Source organism: Egretta garzetta, unplaced genomic scaffold, assembly GCF_000687185.1.
Source record: "Egretta garzetta isolate BGI_Z169 unplaced genomic scaffold, ASM68718v1 scaffold287, whole genome shotgun sequence".
Classification (NCBI taxonomy): domain Eukaryota; kingdom Metazoa; phylum Chordata; class Aves; order Pelecaniformes; family Ardeidae; genus Egretta; species Egretta garzetta.
The window spans coordinates 13,596,458-13,610,450 of NW_009260435.1; the positions used below are offsets into that span (position 1 = coordinate 13,596,458).

Genomic DNA, 13,993 nt, shown 5'->3' on the forward strand with positions numbered 1-13,993 from the left:
TCCTGCACAATGGGTTTGCATCACTGAAAATTAGATTAGCACTACTGTATAGAAAATGTTTAATGTGGACTATTTTGTCCAGGGCTGACTGCAAGGAGAGGATATTCCTGATCATTACCTTTTTAATCAGCAATGGGTCTTGATTGTTTAAGCAGTTTTTTAAATTAAAAGAAAACATTTGTAAGATACTTTTGTAGATATTTATTGTCTGATTTAAAGTGCAATATTTTGTTTTGTACAGTGTTTAATAAAGATTTTTGGACATATATTTTTTCTTATTACCAAAATTTCTTATTCATGTTTTTCCTTTATATTTAAAGTTTTCAAATGTTAACACATAGCATTTTTTGTTGCTTTAATTTTGTCTTTGGTTAAGTATGCATGTTATACAGAAGCAGTGCTGTAAATGTTTGTTATTGCAGTTGGCATGACATTCCTCTGTAGATTATTTTATTGCTTCTCCAGTAACTGAAGATGTCAAATATTTAGCTTTCTTGAACGTAGTTTTGATATTTCTGAAATAAACTCTAGTTTGATTATTCAACACCATGATTACCCAGAGATTGTTTATTACTGTGATTTTCATGGTAGCTATGCTTTCATTCCAAGGGTTATTTTATCAACCTACTGTGTCCATAATTCTGGGATTTTTTCAAAGCAGATTTGTTTTTATTTTTGACAGCTTGTTGGACAAATTCTCAACTTTGTTACAGTCTGCTCTGCACTCCTATTAAGAGGCAACATAGATGCAACCTGACTGGAAAGGTGGGGAAGAGAATTTGCCAAAATCCAAATAAGTCAGCCTTGCCTCATTGAAATCTAGAATCAGGACTCTGTAAAAAGGTGGAGTAAAGTTACAGTTCTTTGCCAGGCTTTCATGTACTGCACCAAGAGAGTTCATTTAGATCCAACAGAACAGCTTTATGGTTTATATTTAGCGGGTGATGGAATAGCTACGTGATAAAAACTTGTTTCAGAATATCCAGTATGTGCAATAGTCTTTAGAAAGAAAAGTCTCATAAATAATACGAACAAGAAAAGCCTAAAAAAATGAAAATACATGTCTAGCAATGAGATGGTGGTGTTTCAGAGTTATCCTAGATAGTAACATTGGCAAAGCTGCATTGGGTCTACTTAATTTTCCTTTTATGTCACCAATGCATTCTTTCTGTGCAGTCTTTAAAACAACAACAAAAAAAAGATTCTGTACAGTGGTTCTGTGGAGCACGCTGTATAGCATAGTGCACAAAAAGCACTTTTAGAATAGCAATTGAATCCATGAGTTACTTTTCTGCTTTTACATCTTGGTTTAGCGTAACATCATAAAATGCTTGTTTAACAGCTGTTATTTTGAAAAATACCCGTTTTCCAGCCTGCTGTTCATTTTGTCTGCATTTCAATAATACGTTGCTTATGAAAAAGTTGACCTTAAGAATTGAATACTGTCTGAAGGCTTATGATATCATTTGATGCTTTTCCTGGAAGCACAATCGGTTGAGTGTGGCTCTTTCAGCTGTAATGTAATAAAGACTTCTCTCTTTCACTATTAAAAGTTAGAGGGAAACATTAAGGGCAACATGAAAGGGAATATGCCCCCTCCACCCTAAACAAGTCTTCAAAAACATCTGCAGAGGAACTGTTAAATGAATCTGAATATGCCTCCACTTCCTCTCAAAAATTTCTGTACTGTGCTGGTAGGTGGCAGCAAATGACTTTCCATAACTTAATTACAAAAATTATCTGGGCTTGCTCACAGACCCGGAGGAGGAGCCATTTTCAGCAGAACACGCAGGCCCACATAGCTTCAGGGATTCAGATTGCATTTCTCAATGAGTTTTCTTCCTTCCTGCAAAAGAGAGCTGGAAGATATCAGGAGCTTCTGTAAACTTCTTATGAGGTACTAAGATTGTGTATAGGGTATGGACTTGGGTAGGTGTAACTGTGTGAAGCTTTGACTTTTCCTCAGTTGTGGCCAGAGTGTGACTCAAGTTTCATAAAGAGAAGGATGCTTGTAGTTTGTTTTCTTCTGTGGTACAAAAGGATGGCAATGAATTAGCCTGTTTCCTGTCCTGCTTTTAGGATATCACAGATTTACATTGCCCTTGCTCATGCCCAATCCAAAACACACCTTTACCACCTGGGGACATGAATAATCTTCAGAGAGAGAAGTTTAATTGAATTGTTGTTTCATTAATAGTAAGTCATATTACAAAAAAACAATGTACAAAGACAAAAATTACCTAAAAGTAACTGATGCTGTAATAATGTCTGGAGCTCTCTAATGCAGTGTGTTCAGGCACAGCTAATATACTCAGTTCAGCATTCTTCCTTGCATATTATCCAGTTCCAGCTTGTCAGCATGTTTCCATTAGTGATCTTGGTCCTTTGATTGGTGACTTGGTTGATGAAGTATGAGCACATAATTCTTCAGAACCCAAATGACTGCCCCATACCAATGTGTACAAGATATGCAGTAGTAAAAAAGATCATACTGCAGTACTGTGATAGAACATGATAATACTGTTAATCATAAAACTATTTATTGGAACTTGCTTAAATCGTGAACGTAATAGGACTGCAATAATTTCATCTAGATTTCCCCAAATCAGGTAAAGATACATAAAGAAAACACTAAATCTCTCATATAGAAGTATAATCATTGCATGTACAATTCCTATAAAAATCTTGTTTTCTGTGTATTTGTAACAAGTAATTCTTTGAAGAGCAGCCAGGTTGTCTATAGGGATTTCTGCATCTCTGTTGATATTTCTTTTTTTGACTGAATTTACACTATTTTATGTTATCGCTACATATACCTTTATAGTTTTCTGTCATTTTCCTCTTCAGACTGTCTCTGCAGTGAACTTCGGCAGTGACAACAGGCTGTTTAGCTTTAAAAATCAGATAGCAGGATCAAAAACTGTGGTGGATGGATGTTAACTTTTTTAACCTGATTCTCTCTGCTTCCTTACCATCTACCTTAGAAACTTGAAAAACAATCATCTGTGAAATCTCTTTGTGAAATTTGATTGAATTTGCACACTGGGTAGGGACGACACCCACTTAGTGTGTCCAAAGCTTTCCATCATCTTTGTTTCCTTTGGAAGGCTCAAAAAGTACTATCACAGAAATTAGGAAACAGAGTCTAATGACCTACTTTTTATGCCTGGGTGAGTTCACGTATTTGTACAGAAAAAAAAAGCAAGTTTACTACTTGTTAATTGCTATCTGAGATTACAGTGTGACCTTAATACTCTTCTCAGAACTGAATGAGGGAAAAGTAATGATAAAGCTAAAGCAAGGTTTTTAGAAATGCCTAGGTGTCGTGGGAAGCTATCTTATGATTTGGGCAGCAAAATGTAAAGAAAAAAATCTTATCAGATTACTCAAAGCATTGCTGAGAGAAAAAAATGGGACTGATGAGCTAATTATTTAGATTATTATAGCATTAATTGCTTACTAAGAAAAAGAAGTTATGATCAAAAGATACTTGCTGTTTCGCAAACACAATCACTTGATTTGCAGAAAATATGAAAGAATTAAATGTACAATACATATACTTGAGATGGAGCATAATGAAATCTGGGAAGTGAAGGAAACCACAGTCAAAAAAAGAATAGATGCCATGTGAGACGCATTATTCCTACAAAAATTGGCAAATCTTTGTAAGTCTTGTAATAAACTTCTGGTTTTGCTTTGATTTTCTTCAAGCGATCAGTTTAAATGCTTTTAAAATCAGAATTTGTATAATTTAATTTGATTTCTGTGTTATTTAAAGAAGAAGTAAACAAGTAGGATTCCAATTACTTCACAAGGGTGCTTGAAATAGGGCATTTAAGTATTATGACAGAACAGCTACTTCCTTTGGAATAGGATTACTATTTGACTCGGAAAATTCTGGAGTAAGTTGGCGGAAGAATTTGTGACCATGAGAATCTGTGTTTACATAGACATACCCTGGAGGAGATGGATAATTTGCTGGGCAGGTCTCTTGTTTCTTTGGAGTGTATTCTGTGCGATACATAGTTTCATCTTGAAAAGGAGCTGAATTAGGAACTATAGCAGGTACAGGTTTGAAACTTTGAGCTGGAATGATCTGATGTGGTATGTAATGAGATTTGAATGTAGTTAAATCATAAAATTTTCCCGTGGGTTTTGGAATTTCTTGTTGTTTCTTAGTAATCTCTTGCCGACAGCTGTCCCAAGCTTTAAAGTCTTCCTTTGTAGTAGTATTCCCTTGAAAAGGGGCATTGGTTCTTCTTCCATTAGAAACTGGTCTTATGGGGACAACAGGAGAAATCTCATGCTTAACGTAATCAAGATGGCTCGTGGAGTTAAAATCCATGTTGCCTGGGGGTGGAACATACTCTTCTGTTTTGCGGACCTCAGGCAAGGAGACCAACCATGGCTGAAAACGATCCTGGAATTCAGTGACTCCATTAAAGTGAGCGTTGGCTCTGACTTTTGCTTTTTCAGGCTTGCAGCTTTTTGTGACTTCCCCAGGTAGCCCTTTAAAATCATTCCGGTGGGTTGTGAGATCTTCAAAGGGTTGGTTGCTTGGCTTGTATTCTTCTTTTGATCTTATGAATTTTGGTTCCAGTTGATGAGCAATGTAACAAGCGCGATGGCTAGTAGTGCTATTGAACGGCACATCTGAAAGCTTGGCTACACAAGGAGGTTTAAAACTTTGTCTGGGATTCAGTTCCCTAGGAACAAAGTCATCTTGAAACGTAGTAGAATTGCCAAACTTCTCTGTAGGTGGGTGGTACACATGCTCCACCTTACTAGGTTCCCTTCTTTGAACTTCCCATGACCTATAGTCATCTTTAAGGCAAAAACAAAACTTCACCATACAAGTGTTATTACTTAAGACCATTCCTTTAAAATTAAGCCAAATTCTTCTGGTATTAAATCTTGCAAAACAAAGGAAATGGATGTACCTGAGAATGATAATGTTTTCTGCACATCTGTGGTGTGACAAAACTGTCTTCTATTATTGGTGTGATAAAAACAGACAAAAAAATTGTACATGATACCCTATTTTGAATATTTCCTCAAGGGAAAAGAAAATGTCGCATGTACATATTTAGTGTGTTTGCTATACAGAATATAGCCATATACAGGTTTCGTATACGGTATCTTACATTTTACTTAGAAGTTTAGGCAAACTTACAAGACTGAAAGGAACCTCATAGGTCAATGGGTCATGCTCACTACTGAGTGTGAGAATTCTCTCTCATAATTCCCATATCAACATTGCATCATCTTAAAGCTCATTGGGATTCTCTTTTTTTCTTTGCTTCTGGGTTTTTTTATGAACAGACTGTTCTGCTATAGTTACAAAACTTACTGTCCAGTCTAAACTTCTTCATGGGCAGCTGAAATCAATTTCTTGTCTTGCAGTCACTGTACTTACTTCAGCTTCAGTGTTTTTTCACTCCTTGATCCTTACTCCCTGTTGAACTGCTAACATGCATTTTAAATGAAGCAGTTGCATGCTGTCTTAGTTGTATGCTGAACGGGACTAGGCTAAATTATTCAGTATTTGCTAATTTACTACTTACACGTAGGCCAAATTGAAATATTTAAATTTCTTATAAATCATTTAGAATTAATAAATATAAATATAATGTATTTATATAAATGCATTTCTATCTAGCATAGGCTTAAGCTTAAAGAAGCTAGTGAAATATAACTTTTTTTTTTTGAAGAGCCTTTTTTCCCAAATGTTATCCTTCCAACTCTCTCTGTCACTGCACTCTCTCATCTGTTCATTTTGCACCAAGCATTCTAACTTCCTGTTTTAATAGCCAAAGCTGATTCTCGTTATCTCAAGCATCTTTTCAATACCACTGGCCCTCATAATCAGGAACATCTTGATTTTCATCTTGGCACTCTAGTAGATCATATCTCATAATTTATTTTTGCTCACTTTTAACTGGGGCTGCAATGCCGTGTATGTAACAAATTCAGTAACACATTTTATGAATAAAATTTTCAACTTGTATAAAGTATACTAAGGTCACTTGCCAGAATGCCTTAAAAGATTTAGTGCCTTTGTGCTAACCTTTGTAATAGAATAATTTGTGTCAAAACAGATCATTACTAGGATGATATGCAAGCTATACAGTACACAAGAAAGAAATCTAAAATCAACTTTTGACCTACTATGTGAAAAAAGTATGTTACACGAGATAAAACTATCTGAAAGATATATTGGCACTTGAACTGCAACCAACTTTTGCCTGAGATAGCCTAACCCAGTGTATGTTATAATTCCTCTCCTTCTAGCCAAGAAAACCTTAGAGAAGGTTTGTTTAGAACCAATAAATGTCACTTCTAAACAACTGGAGTGCTGAATGTCTTTAAGGCGTTATCACCTGCTTTCTATTATGTCTTACTCTCTGGCCCAAACTAAGAAATCTGGTTTCTAATATAGATAATTCAAAATACTACCTTCAACTTGGTTATTTCTCTTTCCGAAGGCAGTGTATATTATTACCTTGATAGGTTGGTATGGTATCCAATTTTCCTCCTGTAGTGTGTTTTCTCTCTAGAGGCCTTACTAATGTCACTGGTTGTATTTTATGAGCATTATAATCTTTCTGGTATGTGGTTCCCAGCTCTATCTCTCCCGTCTTTGGTTTATGTTCTTCTTGTACCCGAAAAGGTCGCTTCACAATATCATATGGTAAATAATCAGATCTGAATTGGGGAAAAAGGAAACGCTGGTTAAAACCCTTCTTTTTTTCTGATGGAGTCAATCTTTAAGATGTCTGAAAGCAGACTAGAAAAAGTTGCTCTAATTTTACAAAGAAATGATCCAGAAAGCTGAAGCAGAGCAAAAATCAAGCTACTAAAAGGGGCAGCATTTATTAATTGCATGAAGAGAATGGCATATAATTAGAAACAGCATTTCTCTGTTTTTATATGGGTGCATTACATTAAAGGGCTGTATATTACTTATGTAGGTGTTTAAAACAGTATATGCAGTAAACAGTCAATCTTGCAGAAGGGCATTTGGCCTTTCTATGTATGTCCCTTTTGGTTTTTTATAAACAAAGAAGTCTTACCTGTTGTTGTTACAGCTTAAAAGAAAAACAATAATGGAAAAAGTAAAGGTTTATGCTCCTATCACATTATTAATAATGAATGAGTGATGTCATTTCTAACTCTTTGAAAGATGGTCTTTAATTTTGTAAGCTTAATGTCAGAGTCTGTGCATTGACAGGACAGACCTACTGAACCCCTTTACAGTTGCCTTTCTTCAAACTCCCAATAATTTAGAACTATCTGAATAAAAAAATCCCTGTTCCTTTTTCTTAAGGTTTCATTTTCCCACTATATTATATATATATATCCACACATATATTACAGAAAGTTCCCCATCTTACCAGCTTTTTCAAGCTCGATGAGACCTAGATTTCCAAAACAGGCTGAAAACAGGGCAAAAATTGTAAATTATCTTTACAGGTTAAAGGATGCTGTAAAGAATGCAAATCTTTTTGTATGTGTTTCACTATTTTTTATGACCTTTTTGTGGTAACTGTATTTCTACACTCAAAATTCATACTTTTAAATATGCTAAAAGTGTAAAGAATGCAATGATTGCATTTTGAAAATGATTGCAATACAATGTTCAGTCTCTCCTTAAAAAAGAAAGTATGAGGAACTTTATAGAGTAATTGTAAAACACATTGCTTAAAAATGTTTACTTAAATGTTGTAATTCCTTCCATTTTCCCACGATGCACTTGGTACTCTTGTTTCGGCTTAAGGCTCCGGGGAGGAGAGATGTTGCTATACTTGGGATATTTTTCCACATACTCTGTTGTGAGGCACGGCTGTTGTCCATTATCATAAATCCTTGTGGGTTTATGGGGGCAGCGATGGCGCCTGGGTAAAACACATCAGATGAGATCATTTTGAATAGTTTCATTTAAGGGGAAAAACTATGCCCTATCTACTAGGAGTGAATAACAAATGGGGAAGATTGAACAATGTCAGTAGCTTGTGTTTAAAATTTTTCCTGAGTGATAAAAACATAAAATATTGTGCTGACGACATAGGTCCCAGAGCACGGCATACTAATACAGTAATAAATGGTACTGGTATGTGCGTTAGTCCTTAGTATAGAATACAAAGGATGGATAGAGTTGATCTCGGTACTCTAAATGGTACTACCACCAAGATGCACTTTACTATCTTTTTTTAATCTTTAATGATATTACTAATTTTATTCGTAAAAATAACTGCTTCATTTCTCCTCTCATACTGTCTTTTTTACTGTTTTCCCTTATTTCTTCTCTTTTTATTTCTGCGCATCTGCTCACCTATTTTCACCGCAACTCTTGATTAACCTTTTGTTTAAAGTTTAGTGCTGTGGAATTTCATCTGCACTTCTAGTGCTCTGTAGGCCTTTTCTGACTTTTCAACCCTTTTTCTTCAAGGACTGACTAAATCCTCAATCCAAAACCTGTTTGTTTAGAAGTAATGACATCCCTTTCTCTTAATAAGTTTTATTACAATTATACCTGCTTGTCATTGATGCCTATTTTAATGTCACCATTATGTCAAAAGGTGTTGAGGTATATCATGAATTAATTTATTACTAATACCTTATTGTTTTGTGTAAATCATGCATGAAATTAATATTTGTGTTATTTTCTATATTGCTTTGAAAATGTTATATTAATTCTAATTTGCATAACATCTCTAGTAGTTTGTTTCAAGCATAGTTTTAAAATTTTAGTTTGTCTGACATGATTATTATTTAATTTCTTCTTTAAGGAGATATATAATGAAAGATGTTCCTCCTACTTGTGGCTGACAGCTTGCAATACTGGTTCAGATATAAGCAAAGGGAAATAACAGGAAATAAAGCATATTTTTTTAAATAAATGAGTCTTGTAAAATTCTGTACATGAAAACCAAAAATAACTAAAGAACAAGAAGGGTAAAAGTGTACAGCAGTATAAGTGTACAATGTAAAATTTGTACTGGGTACAAATCAAGTTTCAGGAAGCTAGATACCCAAGGAACAGTTCAAAGGTCTGCACAGATATTTAGCTAGCACTGAATACCAAGAAGGAAAAAAATAAATTAAAGCAAGGTAAAATAGAATACAGAAACAGACATGAAGGACTCCTGCTGAGAAAAGTAGAATGAAAAAAACACTTAGAAGAAGCTTTCTGAACTGGTGATCCCTAAAGCTGGTATTAGTTTGGGCTGCCTGACTTTGCCAGCTCAGTAGTTCAATAAATGAGAAATGAAGTAGCCCTGTCTAAGATCCTTCCAAAGCCTCAGGTGATTACTCCTTTTCAATTAAGTCAATGGATAGTCAAGTAACAATTGAGAGAACTATTCAAAACATAGCAGAGGAAGGACAAGGGAAGAAGAGGGAAAGAACAGGAAAGGTAGGAAAACAAGGAGGTGAGTTGTGTGCTGCTTCTCAGCACCGTGCTTGCCTGTCACTACATTTTTCATGAAATCCAGTTACCACCTTAGTAATATTTTTTTTCAGTAAGTATAAACGGCACATGCTGTGTCATGTAGCATCTAAAAGTAACAGCTGAGCAGAAACTAAAACCATTGAATGTATATTTTGAAAGCTAGTTGAAATACAGGGTATCATGTTATAACGTTCTTCACATATTTTAGGCATACAATTCAAAGGAGTTTGAAACAAACTATTCATCTACAAAACCTTCATTTTGACAATCTTCAGTTTGCCATAAGCTGGTCCAGAAGACCAATCACCAAACACCTTCTCTGTTCTGGTATCACCAGTCTTTGAAGACTCTCACTATTTTCTAAGCAATATTGTCAGTAGATCCCCCGTATTGCTGAATGGTCATGCTACATGCTACTAGAAAGAGATACTAGAAAAATAATTACTTGCAGAGTGAGCCTATAGTTCTTAGTAGGTTCAACACAGAGGTGAAAGTAATCTAATGTATGTCTCCAAGGAAAGAAGCTTTTGTAATTGCATTAGAATTCATGAATCAAAAATGTCCTTGATCCCAGTCATTTGTAGCATATGAAATAATTTTGAACGGCCTCTAACTATGCACAAAATTACTTGGATTCAGCTGAGCCTGTTCAGGAAGATCCTACTCTGCGCTGTGAAAAACTTTCAGTGGGCCTAAAGGCAACGTAAAATTACCTTAATATATATGTGAATTTGATTTGGAGAAGAGATTAGGAGGGGTTAGGTTAATCGATAAATCTACTTCTGGATGTTGTCCAAGTACTAAACAAAAAGTTTTAATTTAGATAATAACTTTATAAAACTGATTACATAGGGCATCACAAGTCTTTAGAGAGACGATGCTAAGACTCATTAATCAGAGAAGACAGATTACAGCCCTGATAAATCAAATATGTTGCTCACAATTTGGCCAGACCTGCTTGAGTCATTGATTGTTTTAAACTTGTTACTTGTAGTTATCTTAACTTCAACCCCAGAGTTACTGATAATTCAAATTAATTTGGTGGGAATATGCCTTCCCCCCCAACTGACTGATGCCTGCTTTGATGGATTATTATTCTTTCCCTTCTTCGAGGGAGACTATCTTGTGGTTTGCATAAGGTCTGAACAGAATCTCAGCTAAATAAAATTGACAGCATATGGGCTCTCTACTGCCAAATGCTGTTGCTCTGATTATTTTAAGAGAATGATGCTGAATTTCACTTATTTAGGATCTGGCATACATACAATTGTTTTTTATACGGTGCTAGCAAGACCCATGAAATTTTCCCACAAAGTGTTTTCCTCTCAGAGAACTAGACTAATAATGAGGAAAGTTTAATGCTTATCATCATAAAGAACCTATTTTAAAAACAAAACCCCTCAAAGTTGGTTTTGTTTTTTTTAACTGCCAGTGCACACGCTATGCTCTGAAAGACAGAAGTTATGTGTGGACACTGTATTTTTGAGAGTCAGCTGCTTTCCTAGTGTTGACAGCAGCCCTAGTAGTTTTTACTGGGTTTGCATGTATTTACACGTGGTCAGTATGAAGGCTTAAATATCCCATATTTTAGATAAATCTTCCTCTTAACTTACATTTATTCAGGAATCTAGATTTTTATGATAATGTTAACAAAAGTGCAATAAATGGGGAAAGGCTGACAGATTGAGAATAAGATAAAGCCATAGTTTATTTCCATATCTCAGAACTAAATTTCTATGCTTTTGCAAGCTGTGATCCTCTTTTTTTGGTAGGCAAATACTATTCTTGAGTGCAGAGCATCCATCTACATCAGAGGCTTTATTCTTCCTTTGGAGGCCTGATTTAACACCCTGTATCTGCTCTTTGACATTTCTATTGAGCCAGTGACCTGAAGCCTGACTGTACTTGCTAGCAGGGCATAATTTTCTCTTATATTAAGTTAACACATTTGCAACCTATGGGAAATAAGAAAATAAAAATATTTCCAAAGCCTGACTGTACTTGCTAGCAGGGCGTAATTTTCTCTTATATTAACACATTTGGAACCTATGGGAAATAAGAAAATAAAAATATTTCCTTCTCTTTGAGGATCAGTCCCAAGTAAGGCTAGCTCATAGCTTCTCTACATTAAAAATATACCACTTCCAAAATAAGAAATGGAGCTGGAATATCTTAGGAAACAATACAGAATCCAGCCATTACTCTGCACAATGCAGTTTTGAGAACATTTTTGTGGTTTATTAAAAAAAACCCCACAAACTCCAACCAAAGTTACATCTCTACCATAGCAAGTTGAAAATGATCATAATACTACCTTGGTAGCATCTAAACTACTGCAAAAGTCTTAAAGCCTTGAGCTCAAAAGGCTAGACATTATATCAGTTATTAAAAAAGGAGAATTCCCCAGCATGGACCTATTTTGCAAATTGGTCTTTGAGCATGCTCAGCACCAGGTACACTTCCAGTGGTTTTTGGCATTACAATTATTTATTGATTTTAAAAAAGATCACCTAATAGGCACAGAAAGTCTAATAAGAAGGAATCTCTTAAAAATATTCCTAAAAATCTTGTAACAATTATTTGATTAACACTGCAACCCCTGTGTATGAACACTAGCACTCAGATGTGAGCCTTTAACGAGCAGATTGTGTAGGTCACAATGCAAAAACAGACATTCTGGAATTTTTGAAGGCTTTTGTCACTTCCCTGTAAAGAGAAAGCAGGATAAAGTTCTGTCTTACTGACTTTCCTCCCCTGTATTTGTAAAATTTTTCAGTGTTTTCTCTTCTGTGAGCAGCTAAGAAAGATTGTTTCCTTCCATTTTATTTTTAGAATTAAACAGTGATTGCATCTCCACAAAATTTCCTGCAAATAGCTAAATGATAACTTCCACAAATATTAGAGCTTTTTCTTCTCTTTTCTAAGATGTGTATGCATTGCAATATCCAGGTAATGCTGCCAGGCAACCAGTCTTCCCCCCAAAACAGAAACACTATAGCTACAGTGAAGCAAACACAACATGCTGCCTAAACTAATAATGGCTTAAGATTTTATTGACTGTAAAAATGTCAGTGATGTTTATTTTAAACGATAAGTTTTGTTCATATTTTATTCAGTTATTCATATTGTTAAACTGGGGTTTTGAATTGAGAATTTTCAGTTGAGTTGAACCTTGTTTTCTGCCGTCAGATTGTGTTATCTCACCATCTTTTTACTTGAGCCTGAGCCAGATTTGATATAATGAAAACAATGTCTTCCAACTCTTCATTAATCTAAGACTTTTGCAACAAATTTAAGGGGCAAACTACACCCACAGTCTTGGCCAAAAAGAACATGAGAAGCTTTACACACTGCCCGTCTCTGATTTCTGTCTATGAATCAAAAAAAAAAAAAAAAAAAGTGGCTGATGAACAGACAGACAGACTTCCCATACAGAAACATGTAAGGAGTGCGTCTGCTATACAACCCTTGAAATGAAACCTGTAGTTCATGGTGTGCTTTGCAGCCATAGGACTGGCCCTGTGCTTCCAACAGATAGTGATCACACTCTTGTGATCTTACCATGACTGTCCTTGCATGTAGTTGTTAGCCTTTTTTTTTTTTAGTATTAAAGACTGAATTTTTGAATGCTAGGATGAGAATCCTAGGATGATTATTTTTCTGTTTTTTTTTTTTAAGTAGACAGAGAAGAAATTTTTAATAGTACTGACTCCAAACCTATAAATATGTATGTGAATTTTGCAAGGGTTAAATCCCTTATGATTTTGGGAAACCTGACATGAATTCTTTTACCTATGGCATTGATAATATTGCTTATAAACCTGTAATAGTAATTTTAAACAAAAAAATTGCCTGCTGTACCCTCTTATGCCAAACTCCCTGCACCAAAGAGTCTACAGCACAATGATGAACTGCATGTCTCCATACGGGATCATTGAATATAAAGAAATACTGGGGCTTCCCTTCACAGTGCAGAGTATTACTGGAGATTATATTAGGCAGATACGTTAAATTTATTTTAACGGTGCAGTGCTTGCACAGGTTTCTGTCGAGGTCGATTTAGCCAGACCTGTTCTGAGGTTCCCTTTGGTGCAGTCCTTCTCTCCGCACAGCAGAGTTGCCCCCGCTTTACAGAACAGCCTGATCCTGAGGTTTAGCCTGGGTAGCTGTCCCCACTCTTTTCTATTTTAATGCATTTAAGATCTGCTTTTTCCCCTACCTGATGTAAACATAAACATAATACTTCATGTTTACTGAGAAGATCCCTTTTAGAAAAAAGGGAAGCCAGAAACTGTTGAAATGGGAATATTACCCATTTTCAGTCTTCCCACTGCTAAAAATATTAGCCGCGACCAGGCACGGGGGTTCCCGCGCAGCCCGGGGAGGGTGAGGAGGGGGACAAGATGGGGGGCGTTTTTGTGGGGGTGGCGTTGGGAGGGCCCGGAGTGCTGAGGGGGAGCCGCCATCTTCCTGGGGGGACACCCTCCCGGGGACCCCTAAGCCTCCCCCCCGTCCCCGAAGACAGTGGCGACCCGCGCGGCG

At 35.9% G+C, this 13,993-nt stretch overlaps 1 protein-coding gene across 1 annotated transcript; it reads right to left on the bottom strand.

Annotated features, from left to right (window-relative positions):
* Positions 1–2,838: 2,838 nt before the first annotated feature.
* On the bottom strand, positions 2,839–7,894 carry SAXO2 (stabilizer of axonemal microtubules 2). Its single transcript, XM_035899451.1, has 4 exons — positions 7,716–7,894; positions 7,074–7,088; positions 6,503–6,705; positions 2,839–4,824 (listed from the first exon to the last, which is right to left on the bottom strand). The coding sequence occupies exons 1-4, from the start codon at positions 7,736–7,738 to the stop codon at positions 3,842–3,844; spliced, it is 1,224 nt and encodes a 407-aa protein (XP_035755344.1). The 5' UTR covers positions 7,739–7,894; the 3' UTR covers positions 2,839–3,841.
* Positions 7,895–13,993: the final 6,099 nt, after the last annotated feature.

Bases quoted from the DNA above. Each gene is read 5' to 3' on its own strand.
- SAXO2 (XM_035899451.1), bottom strand. From the start codon at position 7,738: ATGGAAGGAATTACAACATTTAA. The intron at 4,825-6,502 runs GTAATAATATAC...TTTGCCTTAAAG, and splicing joins TACCATACCAACCTATCAAG to ATGACTATAGGTCATGGGAA.